This window comes from Aotus nancymaae, unplaced genomic scaffold, assembly GCF_030222135.1.
Source record: "Aotus nancymaae isolate 86718 unplaced genomic scaffold, 86718_ANA_hifiasm-v0.15.2.pri h1tg000103l, whole genome shotgun sequence".
NCBI classification, from domain to species: domain Eukaryota; kingdom Metazoa; phylum Chordata; class Mammalia; order Primates; family Aotidae; genus Aotus; species Aotus nancymaae.
Genome location: NW_026988518.1, coordinates 4,946,626 through 4,972,182, shown reverse-complemented (window position 1 = coordinate 4,972,182; position 25,557 = coordinate 4,946,626). Strand labels below are relative to the sequence as shown.

Below are 25,557 nucleotides of genomic sequence, written 5' to 3'. Positions count from 1 at the left end.
AGGCCAGAGTGCAGTAGTGTTATCTCAGCTCACTGCAACCTCCGCCTCCCAGCTTCAAGCAATTCTCCTGCCTCAGCCTCCTGAGTAGCTGGGATTACAGTTGTCCTCCACTACACTCAGCTAATTTTTGTATTTTTAGTAGAGATGGCATTTTACCATGTTGGCCAGGCTGGTCTCGGACTCCTGATCTCAGGTGATCCACCCGCCTTGGCCTCCCAAAGTGCTGGGATGACAGGCCTGAGCCACTGTGCCTGGCCCTTTTTTCTTTTTCTTTTTTTGAGACAGTCTTGCTGATCTTCTCCCTGCTTCTCTCTGGGTGAGTTCTTCCCTCCCAAGGTTTCAGCTCTTAACTATTTACTCATCTTGGTGGAAGGCAGTATGCCTTAGTTTTGGAATCAGATAAACTCAAGTAGCAATTCAACTTTGCACTTACTTGCTGTGATCTTGGACAAGTTACTTGATATCCCTGTATTACAGTCATTGTCTCTATAAAAACAACATATTTAATACCTACTTCTTTGTATTGTAGTCAAGTGTTTTCTTCTCTCAGGTGGTGCGTTGAATCAACATGTCTAAAGTAACACAACGTGTTTCCCTCTATATTCAGTGCGTGGCCCAGCTGTCCACTTGGTTACTCCTGCTCAACATGGGTCAAGTGTTTCTTACTGTTTCTCCCTCACTGTATTTAGTCCAGCATTAGGTCCTACCATATCACCTCCTAAATATTTCTTGCCTTTGCCACCTCTTCTCTACCTTCAGTGCTCTGGTTCACCATCTCTTGCTGGCTACCTTACCACCTTCTAACTCTGTACTGTTTGTAGAGTAACCACAAGCCACATATGACTGTTTCATTTAAATCATTTAAAAGGAAATAAAATTGAAAACTCAATTCCTTAGTTTAACTTTTGGCATTTCTAGTGCTTTATGGCTCCATGTGGCCATACAGAAACTACAGATGTGTGTGAGCCACATACCTGTGTAGAACATTTTCATTATTGTGGGAAGTTCTTTCGGGCAGTGCTGCTCTAGGCCATGTTGGCAAACCATGCATGGCTCATGGTCAGACCCGCTGCCTGTTTTTGTAAACAAAGTTTTACTGGAGCACAGCCATGTTCACTTGTCTGCTGATTGCTTTAACTCTACCATGGCAGAACTGTGCAGTTCTGACAGAGAACAGATGGCCTCCAACAGCTACTGCTTTAATGTTCACTATCTGGCCCTTAATGCAAATAGTTTTCCAGCCCTTGTCATAGACCATCTCCTGCCTCCCATCCTGCTCCCCTTTCATCTCTCTTCCATATTTTTATCTTCCACAGTAAATATAATATATGGCTTTGTAGGAACCTACAACATAGCTTAAGAAGAAAAAAAATATATGTAGCTTCCTTGGTTAAAACCTCTCAGTGGCTCTGGCTGCTTACAGGATAAAATATGAGCTCTTGAGTGTGACACAGAAAGCTCTGCAAGAAGAGCTGTCTTATCTCCTTCTGCCACATGTCCCCTCAGACTCTCATGTCACACCAACTTGTCCATTTGCTGGCAACGCCTCTTGTCTTCTTACTTGTTATTTAGGACTCAGTTCAGAGATCATTTCCATCGCTAAACCCCGTCTCTTTCCAGGCAGAGTTGGGTGCCTCTTATGTATGCTCTCATAATGACATATGTTTATGTTACTATACTTACTGTATTTTATTGCAGAGTTCTCCCTCTTTTTTATGTTTCCTATTTATCTTTACATTTCATTAGGTCAAGGGCCAAGTTTTGTTAAACTTTGCATGGTCCAGTGTTCATCTGGCATGTAGTAGCCATTTGATTGCTTTTTGAATGAATGACTCCCAAGAGGTGATGAGTTAAGCTTCAGCAAATGCTCTTGATATGATTCTGATTGTGAGATTTTGAAGCAGGAGAAAGCTACCTTTGACACTAATAGGAACTTCCATTTGTTTTTGTTTGAAACTCTTTTAGAGAAATTACAAAGTTAGAGGTAGTTTAATTTTATAATTTTATAGCAAAAATTTATATTATACCTTTATCTAAAAGCTTTGAATCCTAAGTTAAGCAAATGAGAACTGGGGTTAAAATATGAATAAGAAATGGTATTATTGGGCAGTAAAGAGATTGTAACAAAATTGAGCACAACTTCTTAATCACTGTCAGTTTCCATAGTTAAGTTGTTTTCTTTATAGTTTGTGGTATTTTTATCTACTCTCCGTTTTAGAGCTTTGTGTAATTTAAGAAGGCACATGGCAAGCATGTGCTGGGGTACAGAGTGAAAAAGGACTGAAGTAGCTTAGACACCTGGGCTTCAGTGAAATTTCTGCTGCTGAGTTATGCCCACATACAGGTTGCTTTTGTATAAAGTAATTTAATGGTGCTAACTTCTTTCTTGCCTAAATGCTCTTAACTGTTTTTGAGAAACTGTATATATATATAATATTACATGCTAACAAATATTGTATTAACATGTAATACTGTTAGTATTCAATGAGTTAATTTTGTTTTTTGAGATGGAGTCTTACTCTGTCACCCAGGCTGGAATGCAGAGGCGTGATCTTGGCTCACTGCAACCTCTGCCTCCCAGGTTCAAGTGATTCTCCTGCCTCAGCCTCTTTAGTAGCTGGGATTACAGGCATGCACCACCACACCTGGCTAATTTTTTGTATTTTTATTAGAGATGGGGTTTCACTATGTTGGCCAGGCTAATCTCGAACTCCTGACCTAGTGATCCACCTGCCTTGGCCTCCCAAAGTGTTGGGATTATAGGTGTGAGCCACTGTGCCCGGCCTGCTTTCAATCTTTTACATATGCATAATTTTGATACATCATGTTTTGGTCATTGGAGAAACATTGTCTCATTGAGTTATGTAGGTCTTCTAAATCTTGAACATTTATTAGATGACATTTAAAATAACCCACATTATTTAATATCATCGCAGATCTCATTAGAAAAGTCTTTAAGTATTGAAAGGCTTTCAGGCTCACAGTTGCAGACACAAATTTTCCAATATTCTGGTTTTCATTTGAAAGTTTAAATTTTGTTGTTGGCATCAAAACTGTCAGTTGCTTTTCTTTATGTGACAAGCCCACTTCTTTTATTTTTGAGAGAGTGCCCACCAGATGGCTCAAGCAATCATAGTTTATTGTTTTGTTTTTTTTTTTCCAAGTAAAAATGGCATTCTGTGGAAGAATGTGGTAGTTTAGCTTAGAGTTCAAACCATCACCTGAGGGTTTTTCCTCAAGACAACCGTTTTACTTTGCAGCAGAAATGCCTTCTGTGTACTTCCCATTTTACCATATAGAATATTAAAAAGACACATAACTTAGAGGTCATTTAATAAATATAATAAAATTAATAATTCTTACTGCTTCATTAAGGGTATTTCTAATGGAAACTTTTATTTTTCTTTTTCTGGTTTTGTTTTTAACTTCAAGCCTGTGGTGGGAAAGGTTACAGTGGCTACTGATACTGTTTCTTTATTTGTGCTAAGATGCCAGCAGTTTTATTTACTAGTGTGTTACACTATCAGTACAAAAGTCAGCACAATGAAAAAGGCAAATAACATTTTCATACTATTATTAAAATAATTTTATCTTGAAGACCTCCCAAAAAGGACTCAGGGGTCCATAGACCACATTTTAAGACCTATCACTGATGGATATTTGTCACGTAAGGCTTCACAGAGAATGTGGCACGCACTCTCAAAATGTTTTAAGAAGTAGATGGAGGGTTGCAGTCATGGCGGTCTCCAAGCCATTGTCTCGCTTCTGGGAGTGGGGGAAGAACATCGTCTGCGTGGGGAGGAGCTACGCGGGCCACGTCAGGAGATGCGCAGCGCGGTGTTGAGCGAGCCCGTGCTGTTCTTGAAACCGTCCACGGCCTACGTGCCCGAGGGCTCGCCAGTTCTCATGCCCGTGTACAGCGGCAGCCTGCACCACGAGCTGGAGCTGGGCGTGGTGATGGGCAAGCGCTGCCGCGCAGCCCCCGAATCCGCGGCCGTGGACTGCGTGGGCGGCTATGCCTTGTGCCTGAATATGACTGCCCGGGACGTGCAGGACGAGTGCAAGAAGGGGCTGCCCCGGACTGTGGCCAGGAGCTTCATGGCGTCCTGCCCAGTCAGCGCGTTCGTGCCCAAGGAGAAAATCCCTGACCCTCACAACCTGAAGCTCTGGCTTAGGGTCAACGGCGAGCTGAGACAGGAGGGTGAGACATCCTCCATGATTTTTTCCATCCCCTGCATCATCAGTTATATTTCTAAGATCATAACCTTGGAAGAAGGAGTTGTTATCTTGACTGGGACGCCAAAGGGAGTTGGACCCGTTAAAGAAAACGATGAAATCGAGGCTGGCATACACGGGCTCGTCAATATGAGATTTAAGGTGGAAAAGCCAGAATACTGAGGTATTTCTTAAGTTTCACGAGGGAAGGGAGCAAGACAAAAGCAAGCAACAGCTATTAAATGTCGCAATCTTTTAATAAGAAACCAATTATTTAAAAAATGATTAGATTGCCATGCCTCAATTCCTAGAAGATGGACTCTTCAAGAAAACGTGAAGAAGAACGAATGGGCCAGAAATTAACACAGCCAAAGTAAAGTATTTCTTCAGAAAAGATTTTATGAAACCAAATGTTAAAAACAGTTTCCTTTTGTAAAAATTGGAGAAGACTTTTCAGTGGGTTATCTATAAGATGATCAGTAGTTCAAGACTTAAAAACTGCAGAGAAAACTGAAAGTTATTTTGCAGGTAACTTTCCAGTGTTTCCCAAATTTTCTCAGACTTGGTAATCATCAGGAAGAATTTGTAAAAATACAAATTTCCAAATTACTGGCCCACCCCAGATTGACTGAATCAATTTGATGGATTTATTAATCTCCGGTGAAGCAGTGTTTACAGAGCACTCCAAGCGATTCCTGTCGGGGAAATGTGGAAAAACACTGCTGTACAGAATCAGTTTCTTTAAAATTTTACTTAGTAAGTCAACAGTTAATGAAGATTTCACCTATTTACTTAGAGTATCTACCCAGACCCATTGATTCTGAGTTCAAAAGATGATTTTGAAATTATTGTTGTCCAAATGAAAGTGCTGCCTTTTCTGTGGCAAAAAAAAAAAAAAAAAAAAAAAAAGAAGTAGATGGAGAGGGAAGGGCCTTCAAGAAGAAAAGAAGGAACATAGGATTTTGAAAAGTGAAATAAACATGCTATGGGAAAGAGAAAGTGTATAGGACTGATAGGATCAAAGAGTATGTCTTAGGAGGAGGGTGGATAGACATAGAGGATGTTGAGTGCCTGGGAGAGCTGAGTGAACTTGACCCCATGGACACTGAGATTATAGTGGAGAAAGACATTCTGGAAAGAGCATTGAGTGTTTATAAGTTTTGATATTTGTAGGATAGATTGTAACACTGGAGACAAAAGTTTGGGTTAGGTTATCCAGTTCTTAGTTGTGTGAATGAACAGTATAATTTTATTAGTTCAGAAAGTAAATAAGAGTCTATTAGGCTGTAGGACTAGAGAGATGACAAAAGAGAGATTTTAAAGAAAGAAAATGAAATTAGCAATGAATGGATAAAAAATTAGAGATAAAGAATATAGACAAGTTTAAGACAAATCCGTTATTGGATCCAGAGAAATGTGCCTATTAAAAGTGACAGGGAATTAGGAAGAGTCAGAGGGAAGGTGATGAATTTGGTTTGGAGATAGTAGATAAGAGGACAAACGGTACATCTGAGTGGAAATTTAGTAAGAGCTAGAGAGAGGAATGTTGGAATGATCGTAATAGAGGTGATATTTTAACCTGTGAGAAAAGATGGTATTTAGAAGATTACCGTTAAATGTTTAAGATTGGAAAATCGGCCAGGTGTGGTGGCTCATGCCTGTAATCACAGCACTTTGGGAGGCCAAGGCAGGTGTATCACGAGGTCAGGAGATCAAGACCATCCTGACCAACATGGTGAAACCCCATCTCTACTAGAAGTACAAAAAAATTAGCTAGCGTTGTGGCATGCTCCTGTAGCCCCAGCTACTCAGGAGGCTGAGGCAGGAGAATCGCTTGAACCCGGGAGACAGAGTTTGCAGTGAGCAGAGATTGTGCCACTGCACTCCAGCCTGGCAACAGAGCAAGACTCCATCTCCAAAAAAAAAAAAAAGATTGAAGAATCAGCGAAAGAAGAGTAGATAAAGGAAGAAATAATTTAGGAGTAGTAGGAGAGCCAAAGTAATATGGAGCTGGAGGGAAACTTGTCTAAAATTCAGTTCTTAAATTCCTAACTTTCCAGGGTTAATATTTATTAAGTACAAATGTTTACATGCTGGAAGGAATTACATTTGCAACTAAGATGTAAGTAGGGTCAGCTCACAGCCCAGTCCCTGCACAGAGTCCCAGAAACAGTACAGCATCCAAATCCTTATTGGAGTTTTTCCAAGGATGTCAACAAAGATCCAGTTTGTTACTCACAAGAGACTTCTTAAAATTCCCTTCATTACTCTTGGACGCACAATCTCTCCTGGACCCCACAGCTTTCCCAAGGCGCTCTCAAACTTCTGACTCTCGACTCCTCTAAAACTCAACAAACCACTGCCATCAAGGATAAATTGTTTGTCCCTGTCCTCTTTTCTCACTTTTTTCCTTTTTTCTGTACCTGCAAATAGCCCTCCATTTTTTTCCCAAATGTGAATTACAGCAAATAATTCCTAGTTTTTACACTATTTATAGTTTTTACACGATTTTTTTTTAGTGAGTACGATACCCCTACACGATTAACTCCCAGTAAACTTGATGGGAAGGTTCAAGTTTCTTTAGATGGGTAGAAGGAAGAAGAGCTGCTGAATGATCAAAGTTAGGATTTTCTCTTTAGAGTTGAGGTAGGATTGTAGTAATAAATACATATAATTTGCTGTCTTTTATGGCTGTCTTAGTAATAACAGTAGATGGTGGGTAAAAGAAAGTGTTGTTCTCCTCCGTCCTTTCCACATGCATGTTTTCCTCCCTTCCCCTCTTTCCTCTCAGATTCAGTACACATCTTCACAAACTGTTACCCTTTATTTGTTGGAATGAAAGAATGTTCTAGTTAGGTAAGAAGAGGCGGATTCCAAAAAAATAAGTGATCTTTCTGCCATGGAAGAGGAAGGTAAGGAGGACAGTTAGGTTATTATTTCACCTTGAATTAATATTTGGGTTCTTTCCTTTGAAAGAAACTGGTTTAAAGATGAGACACTGATCAGATAGAAAAATTGGCAGAAGCTAGCCCTGTGGTTATGAGGAAGCTACAGGTGACCGGTTTCTTTTGTAGAGTTGCAGTCATATTGTATTGAGTTTGGGAGTGTAGTAACAATGTCTGTGAATATGTCTGATTCCCCTTTCAAAAAATTGGCAGAGAAGAGAAGCAGTGGAAGGGAGGTTTTTGGATTAGGAGGAATTGAGCACGTTGGTAAAAGAAGAAGGAATCAGTTCATAGATTGGGGGCTTGTCAGAGCAAGGGAAAGGTGGGTAGTTTATTGAATAAATCCTAGAAGGTGAGGACTCTTCCTCTGAGTTGAAAGGTAAAGGTGCCTGAGAAGAAGTGTTGAGATCTTGAGGTCACAGTGGAAGGAATTCATGGTTGATGGACTCTAATGCAGTTGACCCCCTGAACAACCTGGGTTCGAACTGTATGAGTCCACTGACAATGGATATTTTTCAATAAAATTTGCACTCAGTGTACCTGCCTTTCCCGCCTTCCCTTCCAACTTCTCCTCTTCCACCTCAGCCACCCCTGAGGCAGCAAGACCAACCCTTCCGCTTACTCAAGGCTAGCGAACGTGAAGATGATGAGAATGAAGCTTTACTCACTTTCACTTAGTAGTAGTACATATATTTTCTCTTATTTATAATTTTCTTTTTTCTAGAAAATAACATTTTCTTTTCTCTAGCTTACTCTATTGTAAGAATACAGTATATAATGCAAATGACATGAAATATTGTTAACTGACTTTATGTTATTGGTTAGGCTTCTGGTCAACAGTCAGCTACTAGTAGATAAGTTTGGGTGAGTCAAAAGTTAAGCAATTTTCAACTGTGTGGGGAGTCAGCACCCCTAACCCTGGTATTCAAGAATTAACTGTATCTCAGTAATAGAAGAAACTACCCTGATGGGATTGAGAGACAGAAGTGAATGAGGAAGGGAATTGACTTGAATGACAGGACAGGTTTGGAAGCAATTATATGGGAGCTATGGAGTTAAAGGAATGTCAAGTCAATTTGAGAATTCTGCTGAAGTTCAAATCTTTTAAAATTACATTTGTGCTATTTATCTTAATATATCAAGATTGGTGCATATTAATATTTAGTGAATTTACAGTATGGGGGAGTTCTTATCTGTGTCATGGCAGCTTCATAGCATAAAGGAAGTAATTTCATTTATCCCCATTTATAGAGATAAAACAAACATGGAGGTCAATAGCAGAGAGAGCTAAGATCACACAGTTGCACCATGGCAGAACCAGGCTTTGAACCTAGGTGGCCTGAATGCAGAGCACCCTACGTACTCTTCACGTTATTCTGTATTGCCTAAGGAAAGCTGGCTTGATGAAACATTGGAGATCAGCAAAGTGCGTGGGTTAGATGAAGTGGCAAGAGAACGGAGGGTGCTGATGTGTGTTCTGAAGTTAACTTGGAGTTTGGATTAGGAAGGAAAGGAAGTGAAAACATGGAGGCCGATGAGTGGGATTTGAGGATTTGAAGGTCAAAGAAGTAGTTTAGGTGAGATTGGGTAAAGAGAAATTTGGAAGGCTTACAATTAGAGAGGAATGCGTTTGTTGAGGTGTAATACTCCAAGGCTGCCATGTAGTCAAAGAAATGAATGGCTGAAGGAGAAGGTAAGTCTTTGGAGAAGAGAAGGCTGGAGGATAAGAGACGTGGATTATAGAGCAAAGAATGTGGATATTACTGTTTTAGTGAAGTTTTTTCTGTTTGCAATATTATTTCATTAATTTGGCTATTGCTGTCTTCATAGTCTCTCTTTTAATTGTCTTGGATAATTTAGCCCTTTTTATCCTACATAAACTTAGAAAATGTTAATACATCTCTCATCCTATATAAATTATTTATATTTAATATTTTAATCACTCAATAAAATATTTTCAGGCTTTTTAACTGTTTTTAGTTTCTTAGGTTGAACAATTTTAGCTTAATCATGACTAATTCAGTTAAGTTGAATTTTAAGATACATGGATGTGTTTTACTGCCTTTGCAATTTGATCTCTAAAACAATGATGTAAAATTAGGCAAGGCAGTTTTTTTAAGGAAGAGAAAGTAGAATAGAGCAAACATTCACTGAACTTTTTAAAAACCTTTTTATCTTTAGAATAGTTTTATAGAAAAATCGGAAGGATGACACAGAGGGTCCTCATGTACCCCACACCTGGCTTCCCCTATTGTTAGCATTGTAGATCAGTATGGCGCAGTTGTTACAATTAGCAAACCAGTGTTGATATCTTATTGCCAACTAAAGTCCATGCTTTATGTGGATTTCCTTAGTTTTTGCCCAGGCCCCTTTTTCTGTCCCAGGTTCCCTTCCAGAATGCCGCACTACATTTAGTTTCATGTCTGCTTAGTCTACTGTTGGCTGTGATCGTTTCTCAGATGTCCCTTGTCTTTGGTGACCTTGACGGTTTTGAGGAGTACTGATCAGGTGTTTCGTAGACTGTCCCTCAATTTGGGTGTGTCTAATGTTTTTCTCGTGATTACACTGGGGTTATGGGGTTTGAAGAGGAAGACCACCGAGGGACAGTACCATTCTCATCACACGTATTAGGACTGCTTGCTGTGAACGTGACTTACGATTGTTGATGTTAAGTGTGTTTACCTGACTGAGATAGTGTTTGTCAGGTTTACACCTGCCCTCCCCCTTCCCCTTCTATACGGTACTCTTTGGGAGGAAGTCACTGTGTATATTAGTTTGCAGGGAGCTGCCATAAAAAATGTCACAGTCTGGGTGGCTTAAATAAATGTATTTTCGCACAGGGCTGGAAGCTGGAAGTCCAAGATCAAGGTGCTGGCAGGGTTCCTGGTGAGGCGCCTCTCCTCTTGCAGAAGGCAGCTTCTCTCTGTGTCCTCACATGGCCTCTTCTCTGTGTGTGCGTGGAGGGAGACAGGGAGAACTTTGGTTTCTCGTTCCCTTCTTTTAAGGGCACTGGTCCGATTGGATTAGGGCTTGACCCTTGTGACTTTATTTAACCTTAATTGCCTTCTTAAAGGACCTATCTCCAGATACAGTCACTTTGTGGCTTTAGGGCTTCAACATAAGAATTTAGGGGGAAACAGTTCAACACATTACAGTATACATAGCCCACACTTGAGGAATAGGGGTTTATGCTTTACCTTGTTGAAGGTATGTTTTCTACATAAATTATTAGCAGTTATTCTGAACAGATTTGTTTCCTCTCTCCCTTTCATTCATTCATTCCTGTCAATATTGACTTCTGGATATTTATTTTATGCTTTAGGTTATAATCTGATACAACACTATCTGTTTTCTTGTTCAAATTGTGAGTTTTGGACCTAGAGAGCTCACTCAGTTGGTTTCTATGTTCCTTTGACATAAAGAAACATAATTTTGTTTTTTGAGTACTTAAATGATACTCCAACAGATTCATATTGTATATTGTGTATTCTCTGTTCCCAGCCCTGAAATCAGCCATTTCTCAAGGAGCCCTAGTTTCTTTTATTGGAGAATGGTATTAGCAGTCAACATGTGGACGCTGTGTCTGCTCATTGTTACTGAGACATCATTGTTTCCATGGCCTCCTAGCTGACAGAACTTGAAAATATGCTAACCTGTGTGTATACACATATCCATAATTATTTCTGTATGTATGCATCTATAGCTATATCAAGCTAAAATGAGTCCACTCTTTCCAAATCTAATCCAGTATCTCATGGAAAAAAATCTAGCCTCTTCTGCTTGCTTATCTGAAACTTTTTACTCCAACAATGAGAAATCTGGTTCTCACTATTTTTCCTCAAATTTATTTATTTTTTTCAGTCCTAATATACATGTATAATAGTTTCAGAATTGTTAATTGTTTTTGCCATGAGCTAGAGTGCATGCCCGTATACAGTTTCTTTTGCCTTTGCCTTACAGTTCCATTCATCTTCGAAGTCACTTAGGTCAGCACCTCTTTTTACCTTACTCCTTTCAGGGATGTTATGTCATGCATCTGTAATAGTTAAGAATCTATTGTCACAGTCTGCATTGCATCCTGGCATCCCCCAACCTCCTAATTGATTTTTTTTAAGTTTTGTATATATCATGTTCACTTTTTGTGTACGTGTGTGGGTTTCGGTAAGTCCATAATGTCATGTGTCCACCACTATAATATTAGGCAGAATAGTTTCACCACCCTAAAATATCCCTGCTCAGCCCTCTTCCGCTCTTTCTGAAACTGGCAACAACTGCTCTGTTTTCTGTCTTGATACTTCTGCTTTTTCTAGAATGTCTGTAAATGGAATCTACAGTATATGGGATTTTCAGACTGGTTTCATTTACTCAGCACTTTAGATTCATCCTTGCTATTACATGAATTCATAGTTTATTTTTATTGCTTAATAGTATTCCATGGTATGGATGTACTACAGTGTTTATCCATCTTCATGGCTCGTAGTTGTTGGTAGCTAGGAATAAAGCTGGTATAAACATTTGTGCAGCTTTTGTGCAGACATAAATTTTTTTAATCAGTTGGAAAAATACCTAGGAATGTGATTGCTGGTTTGTGTACTATGAATATGTTTAGTTTTATGCCTGCTAAAATGCCTTCTAAAGTGGTTGTACCATTTTGCATTCCTACCAGCAATGAATGAGTGTTCCTCTTGTTCCATATCCTTGCCAGCAATTCTTACTGTCTGTTTTTTGGGATTTTAACTATTTTAATAGGTGCATAGTAATATCCCATTGCTAAAATTTGCACTTTCTTTTTTTTTTTTCTTTTTGAGATGGAGTCTTGCTCTTGTTTCCCAGGCTGGAGTGCAATGGCACAATTTCATCTCACTGCAACCTCTGCCTCTCGGGTTGAAGAGATTTTCCTGCCTCAGCCTCCCAAGTAGCTGGAATTACAGGCGTGGGCCACCATGGCCAGCTAATTTTGTATTTGTAGTAGAGATGGGGTTTCGCCATCTTGGCCAGGCTGGTTTCTTTTCTTTTCTCTCTCTTTTTTTTTTTTGAGACAGAATCTCGCTCTGTCTCCCAGACTGGAGTGCAGTGGCATGATCTCAGCTAACTGCAACCTCCACCTCCTGGATTCAAACAATTCTCTGCCTCAGCCTCCTGAGTAGCTGGGATTACAGGAACCTACTACCACACCTGGGTAATTTTTGTGTTTTTAGTACAGACGGGGTTTCACCATTTTGGCCAGACTGGTCTTGAACTCCTGACCTCATGATCCACCTGCCTCAGCCTCCCAAAGTGCTGGGATTACAGGCGTGAGCCGCTGAAATTTGCACTTTTTTTTTTTTTTTTTTGAGACAGAGTTTTGCTCTTGTTGCCCATTCTGGAGTGCAGTGGCACAATCTTGGTTCATTGCAGCCTCTGCCTCCTGGGTTCAAGCGATTCTCCTGCCTCCGTCTCCCGAGTAGCTGGGATTACAGGTGCCCACCACCATTCCTGGCTAATTTTTGTATTTGTAGCAGAGATGGGATTTCACCATGTTGGCTAGACTGACCTCGAACTCCTGACCTTGCGATCTGCCTGCCTCGGTCTCCCAAAGTGCTGGGATTACAGGTGTGAGCCACTGCGCCCAGACTACACTTTTCTTAATGACAGTATCAAACATCCTTTTGTATGCTTATTTTTCATCTGTATATCTTTTCTGTTGAGGTGTTTGTTATGCCTTTTTACCAGTGTTTTAATTGGGTTGTTTTCTTATTGTGGATTTTTAAGAATTCTTTGTGTACTTAGTGTACATGTACTTTATTATATATATTTTAAATATTTTTTCCCAGTGTGTGGTTGTCTTTTCTTTAACGATGTCTTTCACAGAGCAAGTTTTAATTTTAATGAAGTCCAGCTCACCAACTTTTTCTTCCATGCATGATGCTTTTGGTGTTGTATCTAAAATACCACCACCGAATGCAAGATCATGCAGATTTTTTTTCCTGTTTTCTTCTGGAAGTTTTATAGTTTTGCATTTTACATTTAGGTCTATGATCCATTTTGAGTTAATTTTTATGTAAGGTGTGAGATCTCTGCTTAACTTTATTTTTCTGCATGTGGATATACAATTTTGCACAGCTTGTTGAAAAGGCTTGTTTTCTCCACTGAATTATTATACTTTTGTCAAAAATCAGTTGAGTATACTTGTGTGGGTCTATTTCTGAGCTCTTTTCTCTCCCATTGGTTTACTGATTCTTTTGCCAACACCGTGCTGACTTGATTACTGTTGCTTTATAGTAAGTCTTGGAAATAGGTACTGTGAGTCCTCCAACTTTGTTCTTTTTCGGCATCGTATATGCTATTCTAGGCCCTTTGCTCCTCGACTGAATTTTAAAAATTAAAAATTAAAATAAAAATGGGGCCGGGCGCGGTGGCTCAAGCCTGTAATCCCAGCACTTTGAGAGGCCGAGGTGGGTGGATCACGAGGTCAAGAGATCGAGACCATCCTGGTCAACATGGTGAAACCCCGTCTCTACTAACACAAAAAATTAGCTGGGCATGGTGGCGCGTGCCTGTAATCCCAGCTACTCAGGAGGCTGAGGCAGGAGAATTGCCTGAACCCAGGAGGCGGAGGTTGCGGTGAGCCGAGATCGCGCCATTGCACTCCAGCCTGGGTAACGAGCGAAACTCCGTCTCAAAAAAAAAAAAATAAAATAAAAAAATAAAAATGGTTAATCCTCAGAGATGCAGTATAAATGTGATGTTCTTTAATTCATTTTTCAGGTGGTTCTTTGAAGCTCTGAAGTATCCCAAGTTTTCCAAAGCTAACGTTATCAATGGAATACTCATGACAGTAGTGTTCTTCATCGTGCGGATTGCCTCAATGCCTCCTCTTTACGGCCTCATGTATTCTGTGTATGGAACAGAACCCTACATAAGGCTTGGATTTTTAATCCAGTGTTCCTGGATCATTAGTTGTGCTGTTTTGGATGTGATGAATGTCATGTGGATGATCAAAATTTCAAAAGGTTGCATCAAAGTCATCTCTCTCATCAGACAAGAGAAGGCCAAAAATAGTCTTCAGAATGGAAAACTTGATTAAAGGAGTGCTACTGATAAGCAAACTTTGTTACTACCCAGCATTATAACTGCTGATGGGATGAATTCTTGGCATGTTCTTGTGTATCTTTATTAATTATAATTGTTATTCAGGATTTCAGTGTCATTTTTTTAACCTTTAGAAAAGAGAAACTGAAATTTACTTTTCATCCCAAGATGTCTTTTCTGCCTTTCTTTTGCTTAATTTATAAGCATGGATAAAAATCCTAAAGGCTTAAATAAAAATGATAAATATTGTGGTGAATCTTTTGAGAAATCTCTTAACCTGCATTGGTATTTTTCCCTGTGAAAGATGACTATGATAATCTGGTACAATTGGTTTTATGTCACCAATTTTGCTGAAAGAATGGGAACTGCTTTTAAATCTGTAAATAGCTCTTAACATTTGTTGTATGCACTCTTTTCTTACTATGGCTGCCAACGCCTGTGTGGGATTTAATTTCTATAAATTGTTGGCATGTTCTTCTTCTCAGGCTATTCAGAAGTAATAACATTTTTCATTTCAGACATGCAATCACCTATTAATGATGAAATATTTTACCACTTTGGGAATATTTAATTAGTCATGGAAAATACTTCCCGCATTTTAAGATTTTTTAAATATCACTTTCTTATTTCTATTTTAGCATTTTATCAAATTATTGCTTTTTTCTTTTACAGTCAGGTTTAAGACAGATTATAAACCTCCTTAAGAGATGAATTTCTTCTTCTAAAAATGCATGTCGATAGTGGACTATTTAGGCTAATAGAAGGAATCATTAAGGAAAAAAGCTTTAACACTATCCCTATCTGCTTTCCTTGCACTTTTTCTGTGAACAACCTTTTCTGTTTGCACAGTCTTCCCTGAGTTCTGAACCCAGCATCATCAGTACCAAAGTGTGATGCAATACATATTTATTATGCTCCTGAAATAGGCCTCTTCTTGATGAGACCCAAACTATTACAAAAAATCAGTATTCATATTTTACTCACAATTTGCTCCCGTGCTTGCTTAGTTGGCATTTCAGTGCTTTGAATTTCTGTCTGTCTTAAAGCACAGAAAAAAATAAGGTAATTTAATCCAAGTATCCTATCATCAAAATTATTGTCTGATTATATGAAGATAAATGACTGGCGACTCGTGTGTGGATGTGTTTTGCTTTTACTTTGGTTCTTGCAATCCAAATATAGAATTATATATTTATCTATTATTGCCTTTATTTATTTTTTAAGCACTTGACTTTAATGATTATTCTTAACTGAGAAAGAAATTTAATTCAACCAATGATGAATACTTGAAATTAATTGAACTCATACCAAAAGATCTAATCCATTCAGTTTCTCAGTTTGAAAGAGAATGTTTGACCCACTTTCATTGTTCATGCTAGCCGAATATAATCAAGACTTTTGATTTGATTATCCAATCAAGATAGAGCCTGATAAGTTTTAAAATGTTTAAAGAGGATTGAAATCTCAGTCAATAACTAAATGATAAAATGAGATTAATTGGCTTATACTAGGTACATTTATTTGTGAAAGAATTAGTGTAAAATATAGTTATTTTTAAAGCAGCTAATAGTACACTGATAATTTGTTGCTAAATTTAGTGCTGTCCACATCATAGGCGCTTAAATATGTACTGGTTATCTAGAGGGGGTAGGAAAGCAAGTGATTTTGTCTTGTTCTTACCTTTTTGCAGGAAAAGTGGCTTTTAAAAAAAAATATTTATATAATAAAACTTTTGGAAATCCATTCTTTTAGAAAGAGACCTTGAGATAAATGTTTTTTGACTCTGGATTTTTCTATAGTTCTGAACAGATTTTAAACCCACTATCAAAATGAAGACAATATAAAGCTATAGTATTAGTGAGTCTCCACGTAACAATTTGTTTTTATCGTTACTGTTTCATGCTTAAAACTTTATTCTTACTTTCATTAACATTACCCTTCACTGGTATAGCTACTCACAAAATAAGTATCTTTAAAATATCAAAATTTTGAACCAAAGTTTGTGATTCCCTTATTCAGCAATCCTTATCTTATGCTGGCTGCATGACAGTTAATTCAACATCCAGGTTAAATATCCTAAAGTGGGTTCTATGTATTTCCTCATACGACAGACATGGAATGGAAATGCCACTACAAATTGCCCTGCTCCTTTAAGTCTGACCTTTGCAAGAGGTACACTTTGCTGTTCTATGATTGTATTCACCTACCTAAAATACAAATGAAGACAGAACATATCATTTACTAAACGATGAATTTTTCATTTATTAAAAACTTTTGCTAGACATTTTAAATATTAAGTATTTTGACTACACAGATTAATTTAAATGATTCTATCAGGCATTCTGATATTTAACAACTTAAAATATTTATAGAAAAATTAAAGCAAATTGATATAAATTTTTAAGCAATTCTATTTTTGTAGAAAAAAAATGACAAACTCTAATTATAAAGTTCTTTGAATGTGTAGTATCCTAGAAAATAAAAGTTCTTGTGAAACTTAAAAATGAATGAAAACCAACTAACAGCATGCAAGATCATAGATCCTGCATTAAATTTTTATTTGTGAAATATTAAAAATTATGAGCTTTAGCTTATAAAGTTTACCTTCTTATGTGTGTCTAAAGTCTTTTAAAGGATTGTTTGCATTTATATAAAACTCGAAATGGAGTTATATATGAGTGCAAAGAAATTAACTTCTGCTCAAGTATGTTTTGATACCCTCTAGTAAGTTGAATTAAATTTTTATCCCAACTACTTTTTGTTGTTGTTGTTTCATGGACTAGCCTTATGTTAAATGAAATAATAGTTATGTTGTCACCACCCTTAAGAGTGACTCTGATATATTATGGATGACCCAGGACTGTCTTAAAGGTCTAGTTTTAAAAACCGCCTAGTTTGTAAGTATTTGAATCCAGTTCTTCTTTAAATTTTAATAATTTGACTCACAATTTTTGCTACAGGGTCAACTTTTGAATTGTATACTTCCTCTAAGGCACACTGGGCATTTGGAGAATGGTTCCTCACTGTGTGGAGAGCCGGGTTTACTGTCGGTTGCACCATCTGTTATCAGGCTTGCAGACGCATTTTTCTTCTGGAGAAGCAGAGGGGAAAGTGTTGCAGTCTACGTGTTTCCTCTGTGTCATTTTTAAGGGAAATAAACATGTTCCAAAAGATGCTATTAAAATAAATATTTGAACAACTTTTCTGTTTCTAGGTTGCTCTTAATTCCAGACATTTAAATAGATGTGCATTTGAATGGCTTTAAGTGCTTTAGTCTATTAGCTGAAATGGAAACATCAATAATACTTAATAAAAGTTTATGTATTTTGGATTCCATAAGACATGAACTTAGATAATTTTATCAAAAGTAGCACAGTGTTTCTCAGCAAGTGTGAGCCAGCATCCAGCGAGACCCTCCCTGTGTGTCTGGGTGCACAGAGACCTTCCCAACCCTAAACACAGCTCATTGAAATACAAAAGCTACTGAAAGTGAGTTCTGCTGCAAAACACACGTGATGTGTGTGGGAACAATGAAAAGTTAGAGGAGGCATTGAGAGTGCTTTTCCCTGAAATGCCCTGATAGTCTTCCCTCGATCTAGAAGTTTTCTCTTTGAATTCTCCCATCTGTTCCTCCTGATACCCCAGATGACTTCATCTGCATCTCCCTCTTTTATGCTAACACCTTTCTCTGTCAACTTTTGTGACCTCCCCATATATCTGTAAGCTTCCTAGTCTCATGGCAAATTCAAAAGTTTACAAATAGGTTCTCTCATTGAAAAAAAACACAGTAAAGTTTAAGTAGGGCTCAGACCAACCATGACTTATTAAGAGACTACAGGAAGCCATTCAGCATTTAATAATACCTGTTTACAACGTGAGGCAAAGCTAATAATGTTATGGTTTTATTAAGAGACATCTGTCATCTCTCTTTTTCTTAAACTGGTTTAACAATCAGAGCTTTGTAATAATGTGTTTCAGCTGAAGATTTATTATAGGCTTGTAAATTATCTAAATGTTCTTTTTATACCACATGAGGGAAGCACAGAGGAATGGAGATAACGCTGTGTTATGAGAGGGTGGGCGCTGGCTTGTGGCAGAATTACTTTAGAGTCCTGCTCTTCAGGAAAAACTTTGCTATGGTAATGTTTCTTTGAAAACAAATTTGCCAGCCACTGCGTTACTTGGTGTTTTCCAAAGTACAACACCCAAGGACTTGAACCCTACCCCTTTCTAGGCCAGACTAGGCCAGCTTCTACTTGCTTTGATAATAATTCATACCTTTATTGGTAGATATTTTGGATAGCAGTGGAGAACTGAAGGCAGCTCCTAAAGATTGGTTTGTTTGCATTGAAAACATTTACACTTATTCACTCTCAGCAGCAGACCGTTTTGATATCAGGCCCTATACATAAGACCAAAACCAGAAATATTTCTAAATCTCAAAGATTTATAAGTACAGTACCTCTGGCTGAAAACTCGTTAAACATCCTCTGTATATTTTTCTTTCTGTCTTTATGTAATTCTTTCTGGAATTAAGTGTACATCAGGATTATCTGTTACTTAACAAGCCTGAAGGTATAGCTGTACATGGAATGTGCTCTGTTTTTCTGTTTCCTGCTTGGTTTGTTTCGGTATGACCGTGTCTACTTTTTACTTAAGGAATTTGGGTAGATAATACTCTCACTAACTTGTAAATAGGATAAGTTATGAGATTTTTTTTTGGTATTAGAATTTGTAATAATGACATTTAGATTTTATTTGAAAAAGTTACTTGGAAACCAGTAAATAGAGCTATAGTGATATATATATATAGAGAGAGAGATATATACTTTTTTCTGAGAATGTATAATATATAATTGTCAAAGATTTTTGGAAGTCTTTTAAAGTATACTTAATCATATTTTGAGAACATACCTTCAAATTTGTTTCCATAAGGCTGAAGAACTTTTATTTACAAAATGTAAGACTAATTTATGAATCAGTGTTACTAGGACTTAGCAGTTCTTAAAATAGCAACTTAGCATTCTGTATTTTGTTTCCTGGTTGTTTTATTTGGAGGGATAATAAATGTCTAAGTTATTTCCATTAACATTTTTGAAATGTTTGTATACTTTATGTGTGCCATTTTAAAGTATATGCAAGTTCTAAGCAATAATCTGCATGTTATACAAGGTTGGCATATTTTGTCATGAAATTTTTATTTAATATTTTAAGAATGATGAAATCAACACTCTATAAATCACCCTTCTCTGCCTCCCCTCCATGAAAACCTTGGGATTTTTCTTGTGCTAGAACAACACCACAGTGTGGTGCAAAGCTTTGTATTTGTGGAAGAAAACAATAAAATCACAATTATTTAGTGCAAAAGTTTGTCTGCAAGGTGTATACTTTAAGAGCAAGTAATTAATGATAAAATTATGTTCCGCAAACCAAATGATCTAGCACCTTCATCCTGAAGGTGAATTGTTATTTCTCAGGATGCCTGTAGAGCTTACTTATCTCCTTCCTTCCGTTTATCCCCGTTGAGGTCCCAGCTTGGTAGCAAACCAGCAGGAGTTGCAAACATTTTGAAAGGAATGGTGCTAATTGATATCTTCTTTTATATTAAGTAGAACTTTGGCACTTGTGTTTTTAATCTCCTTACCTTTCTCCCTAGGCCTCTTGTGGTTCTAGTGCTTTTTGCCGAATGTCTTGGCTGGGATTCCTACCTTCTCAAATTGCCTGTGGTCTTAATCTTGCATCTTGGTCTGAGAACATCCAGTAGGTCAGGAAGCAGAGCGCTAATTGAATAGAATACTGAAGAGGTTTGGCCTACGGAGAGTACCATGAGTCACGCTTCAGAACATGCCTAAAATGTTGTGTCTAGATTTGCAAAGGAACAGCTGAATTTCAAAATGAAAATAGCAGTCACAGCTGTCAGTGGAGATACACCACAGGTGATATTACAAGTATTTAGAGCTACTCGAAGCAAGCATAGGGGGTCTCTGCCACACCTCAGGCTGTCTCAGACACAGTCCATGTTTTCTTCTGTTCTCTAGTCTTTTTCTAAAAGTCTGCTTGCAGCTTTCCCTCCCTTTTAATGGTCCTCCAGCATGCACAAAATAAGTGATTTGCCAAATCTGTAACTGTTCCCTATGCTAGTAACTGGTTATCTGACACACGTTCCTGGATGCTCCCCCAAATTGGACTCTTCATCTCAGGGTGGTGCACACCACCCTCGCTTGAGTAGCTATGCCCATTGTCAATTTTGGCAAGGTGCTGCTAGATCCTTCTGCCATTGCTAGATAGTCCCTTCCTCTTTTCCTCTACCTCCAGCTAAATTCAGTTACCATATCTAGTCTTGTCATCTTACCAGATCGTGGATTATATCAGCAGAAATGATCTGTGGAGAACTTTCAAAATGGACTTGTACAGAAAAGAAAAAGGCAAGAGGGATGATCGGCTGGATGATGGGCTGTATTTCCGTTGGGGATAAAGGACAGGTGGAAATTTGGAAAGAATGATACCAAAGGAGAGAGGAAAGAACTTGAGAGAACAGGAAAATAAGAAAATGGTATGTAATGCACATTGCATTTTGGGTGACAGGAACTTATCAGGGAAAAAATGAATATAGTAAAATTCCTATAGATGATATCAAGTGCATAAAAAGTTACAACTTTTCTCAGAGCCAAGCATGGTAGCAAGTGCTTGTAGCCCCTGCTGCTTGGGAGGCTGAGGTGGGAGGACCACTTGAGCCCAGGAGTTTCAGTTCAGCCTGAGCAACATAGCAAGACCCTATCTCTAAGGAAAAAACGTTTTATGACTTTTGTGTGTTAAAATGCAATATGTACATATTCATTATATATGCTTCTCTGTATGTGTAAGTATGTAGGTGGGTGTACATACATATATACATACACCTGTCCATGCACGTGAACAAACACCTGTGGGGAACATGATTTTAGTTAGTTTCAAAATAAGTTCTATCTGAGAAAGAACATGTTTTACCAGTGTTTCACATACCCTGCCAAAGATCAGATGCCTCTGTGCAGAGGCAGGCGTGAGGAGGCAGCGTTAGCAGAGCAGTAGTCCTGGTGGGCATGAGCTTGTAGGAGAGTCCAAGTCCTGATTTAATGAAGGTACCAAAAACCAAACTTCCCAACAGTTGCTACCTGGCATGATCTGTGCTGGCCAGCAGGCTTGTCATGAGAGGCTATAGAGGATGAACAGTGTCTAAAGTATGCTGTGTTGTGGAGAAAGGATGTACGAACGGAAGAGGCACAAGAGGGTAGGATTTAGGTTGAATTGTAAATTAGAAAAGAGCAATTTGGAAAGAGTGAGGTGCCTAAAAGCCTACAGTAACTATGAAGAAGCATCTTAATCTGAGTCTTAGTTTTGTTATCTGTAAAATAACTTCTGACGTTCCTTCCAGCTCTCCCATTCTATTAGCAAGAGCTTTAGTTTGAAAGGCAATTAAAGAAGGAACAAGTGTAGCTTTGAAGGCTTAGTAATATGATTTAAATGACATTCAAGGAAGATTCTCAGTGTCCAGTTAGATGAATGAGAGTACAGAAGAGGTTAAGCGATGGAGAAACTGCCAAGGACCTGCAAAGTAGTTAAGCCTGACGGCTGGCCTGGGACAAGGGAGATAAATAAAAGGGCTGACCTGAGAAGTATCAGAGAGAGAGAGGCGAAGAGATTTAGAAAAACAATCTAACGAATAAGGCTGTGGCATGGAGAGGGGACAGTTGCCACTGGGCTGTGATGTCGGAATGTGGGGAGCTGCAGTCATTTGCCATGAATGAGAAAAGAGAAGTCATCGTAATTAGAAGAACGGTGGGCCTGTGATAGACTTTTAAGATAATGGCAGTGTTCTGCAGTTTCTCCCAGAGAGAAAGAATCTGGAAGAAAGAAAAAGCTCTCTCCAAGTGCCACACTGTTGAGGTTTTTATTACTTTTTGGATTTCTGACCCAATGTCTCACCTTGACCCCTTGCGTCTGGATATTCCGGGTTCCTGACTGGTTGCTGACCCATGGTTTCCTCACCACCCTTTCAGGTTCCAATGAGCTGATCCCATGATTCATTGTTCCCCAGCTCAGCCCTGTCAAGTCAAGGAGCTTGAGAAAGGTCTAGAGATGATAGTAAGAGGCCCAAAGAATAAGGCCTTTCTCTGAAGTCCAGTAGCTAGAGGCTACCGTGGAGTGGGGAGACCCCAGCCTTGCAGTGGGATTGGCTCCCTGTGTGAGATGGTCTTTGTTTTTTGTTTGTTTGCAGAAAAGTGATTTATATATATAGAGAGAGAAACAGGAGAAGAAGAGAGAAAGCTTCCACGAGAGAATATATGGAAGAGGGACCCCAGAGGGGAAATCCAGGAGGGAAAGAGAGCTCCCACTATGTGGGAGGGGATTCCAGACAGCTGGAAATCCCGTGAGGTGGTCTTTGGATAGTGCAAGAAAGGGCAGAAGCTTAACGGGTGGAGCAGAAGCAGCTGTGATCCCAGAGCAGGGGTGGAGGCTGCAGGGACTCTGTTAGGCTCCCAGTTTCAGTTTATGAATTAAGAGGAGAAACGGAGAGGGAGAGGCACTTTGAAACACTCCCTCTTGGACAACCATGCTGGATTTTTTTTTGTTTTCGTTTTTTGAGGCAGGGTCTCGCTCTGTCTCCCAGGCTGGAGTGCAGTGGAGTGATCTCGGCTCACTGCAAACTCAGCTTCCTGGGTTCAAGAGATTCTCCTGCCTCAGACACTGAGTAGCTGAGACTATAGGTGCATGCTACCACACCTGGCTAATTTTTGTTATTTTTAGTAGAGACGGGGGCTTCACTATGTTGGCTAGTCTGGTCTCGAACTCCTGGCCTCAAGTGATCTGCTGGCCTCAGCCTCTCACAATGCTGGGATTACAGGCTTGAGCCACGGCACCTGGCCCCATGCAGTCTTTTAATTGGTCTTCAACTTTAACTGGTCTTCCCTCCATCACATATGCTACCAATGGAGTCATCATTTTAGAATGCATCTGAAATTTTTATCATAGTCCTGCTGAAAACTTCCAGTACTCCACTCCCAAGTCTAAATTCCTTAAGCCAGATCTAAGGTTCTCGATATCTATAACCCTACCCTATCTATTCAACCTCACGGTTCACCTGAAAGTTCTCCCAGATGGGTGCCACTTTCGACTCCATGTTCATCCAGCTGCAGGCACTTGTGTTTGCTGTGATTTGGCCTAGAGGCTCTTTCCTTTTGATCTGTATTCTATTCATTCTCAAGACCACATGGTAAGGGATTTGGTTCTTTTTTTTTTTTCCACTAAAAATGAAACAAAAATGTTCAGATAGAATTGAGAGAAAAAAGCTCTCATTAAATTATTTTAACATTTATTGAGTACTTACCTGTTAGATCATCACATGAATTCCTGGAACCACCAGGATAAATAAATTCATTATTTATTGGCAACCTGGATCTCAGAACTTCCTGTCCCAAATAAGTAGGGCCATGGCCAAGCTGCTGTGTTTTCTCTCAGCCCAGAGGTCAAAGAAATTAGTTCCTCTCACCCTCATTGAACAGGGCAAGTAGTGGGTGCAGAGGCCACTACAGGCTTTAGAACAGACTTTGATGTTTTGAATAACAACATAAAGTCTTTTCATCTGGGACTCTAGAAACCTGGATCCCAGTTCTGGTTTTATTACCTCCTAGTAGGCATTTTAGGCAAGTGCTTTCACCTTGCTGGCTTTTGTTTTTTGATCTGGAAAGTGAGGAGTCGAACTGGTTGAATTGAAGGCCACTTTTCTTTCAAATTCTATCATTCAATAATTATAGGCTGGCTCATGCCTACAATTCTAGCATTTTGGGAGGCCAAGATGTGTGGATTGCCTAAGCTCAGGAGTCCGCAACTGGCCTGGGCAACACAGTGAAACCTTGTCTCTACTAAAACACAAGAAATTAGCTGGGTGGGGTGGCGGGCACCTGTAGTCCCAGCTACTCAGGAGGCTGAGGCGGGAGAATCACTTGAACACGAGAGATGGAGGTTGCGGTGAGGCAAGATTGCACCACTGCACTCCAGCCTGGGTGACAGAACAAGACTCTATCTCAAAATAAAAAAAGAAAAGAAAAGAAAAAGTTATGGTAATTAGAATCAAGGTTAGAGCATGTAGCCCAGGGTATGGTAGGCTATGAGCAAATTCCTATCAGCCAATTCCAGAATACTAATTTCAAGTGTGTACGTTTTTGGAGGTGGTGTAAATTCCAGTTTTGATTGTGACCGTATGCCCTTGAATAAGGCCACTTGTTTATGACTCCATCTGTCTCACTTGCAAGAGGAGACAGTATCAGTTGCAATCAATGAACCTAGCCAAAAAGGCTATAATATTTGCTCCGGGCCTTAACATTCTTAGGGGAAAGAGATAAAGTTTTAATGATGTACTTTCCCACAGTACTTGGAGCCAAGTTGAATTTTTTAATATTCTCCCTAGTGTTAACCTTTAAAAGCTGTAAACTTCCTCATGGTATCCAAATATAGCAGTCGTCTTCTTTGTTTCCCGCAATTAAACGTAATCATCAGAAAACAGATGATTAACAGAAATGTAAATGATGTTATTTAGTCCCCTCTCACCAAAACCAATCTGAATCCTCTAATTATCTTGAGAAGCCAGTCCATCACTAATGGGTCAATTACCTGGATTGACTCAGTATTAGGATTTTCCATGAGATCGGGACTTTTTATAAGATTTCTGTGTTCTTTGTGACCCTATGTGTATGCTGCTGGGATTATTCGGCGGGCTTTGTGGAGAGTCAAGGCCAGGATGAAATCAGATGGGCACGTTATTATGACAACGTTTATTGTGTGTGACTTGGCTGGTATACTTGTTTCCTGTAACGTTATTGGTCTTTAGCTGATTGGCGATAATTACCTATAGTAGATCCATTCCTGATTTTTACAATTGACTCTCTAAGGCGGCAGTTCCCAACCTTTTTTGGCACCAGGGACCAGTTTCGTGGAAGACAATTTTTCCATGGGACAGGATAGGGAGGATGGTTTCAGGATGAAACTGTTCCACCTCAGATCATCAGGCATTAGTTAGACTCTCACAAAGAGTACACAACCTAGATCCCTCGTATGTGCCGTTCACAGTAGGGTTCTCACGCCCATGGGAATCTAATGCCCTGCTGATCTGACAGGAGGCACAGCTCAAGTGGTAATACGCTTTGGCCCACTGCTCATCTCCTGCTGTGTGGTTCAGTTCCTAACAGGCCACGAATTGGCCTGGTGTTTGGGGACCCCTGTTCTAAGGCACCATAGCATGAAGGAAAGTAAGATGTCTGCATGTTCTAGGGAAAAATGTAGATGATTCCTT

General features: G+C 39.1%; 1 protein-coding gene, 1 long non-coding RNA gene and 1 pseudogene across 8 annotated transcripts in view; 2 read left to right on the top strand and 1 right to left on the bottom strand.

Annotated features, from left to right (window-relative positions):
• TLCD4 (TLC domain containing 4) overlaps positions 1-14,499 on the top strand; it is a 72,739-nt gene extending 58,240 nt beyond the window's left edge. For all 7 annotated transcript variants that reach the window (XM_012458483.2, XM_012458484.3, XM_012458480.3 and 4 more), the window contains exon 7: positions 13,908-14,499. In XM_012458483.2, coding sequence (XP_012313906.1) covers positions 13,908-14,226 — 319 coding nt within the window. In that variant the 3' untranslated portion in view covers positions 14,227-14,499. The remainder of the gene's footprint in view (positions 1-13,907) is intronic.
• Positions 1-25,557, bottom strand: part of LOC135272075 (uncharacterized) — a 64,110-nt gene that overhangs the window by 12,604 nt on the left and 25,949 nt on the right. The window lies entirely within an intron of this gene.
• LOC105721418 (acylpyruvase FAHD1, mitochondrial-like) lies at positions 3,734-5,117 on the top strand (annotated as a pseudogene).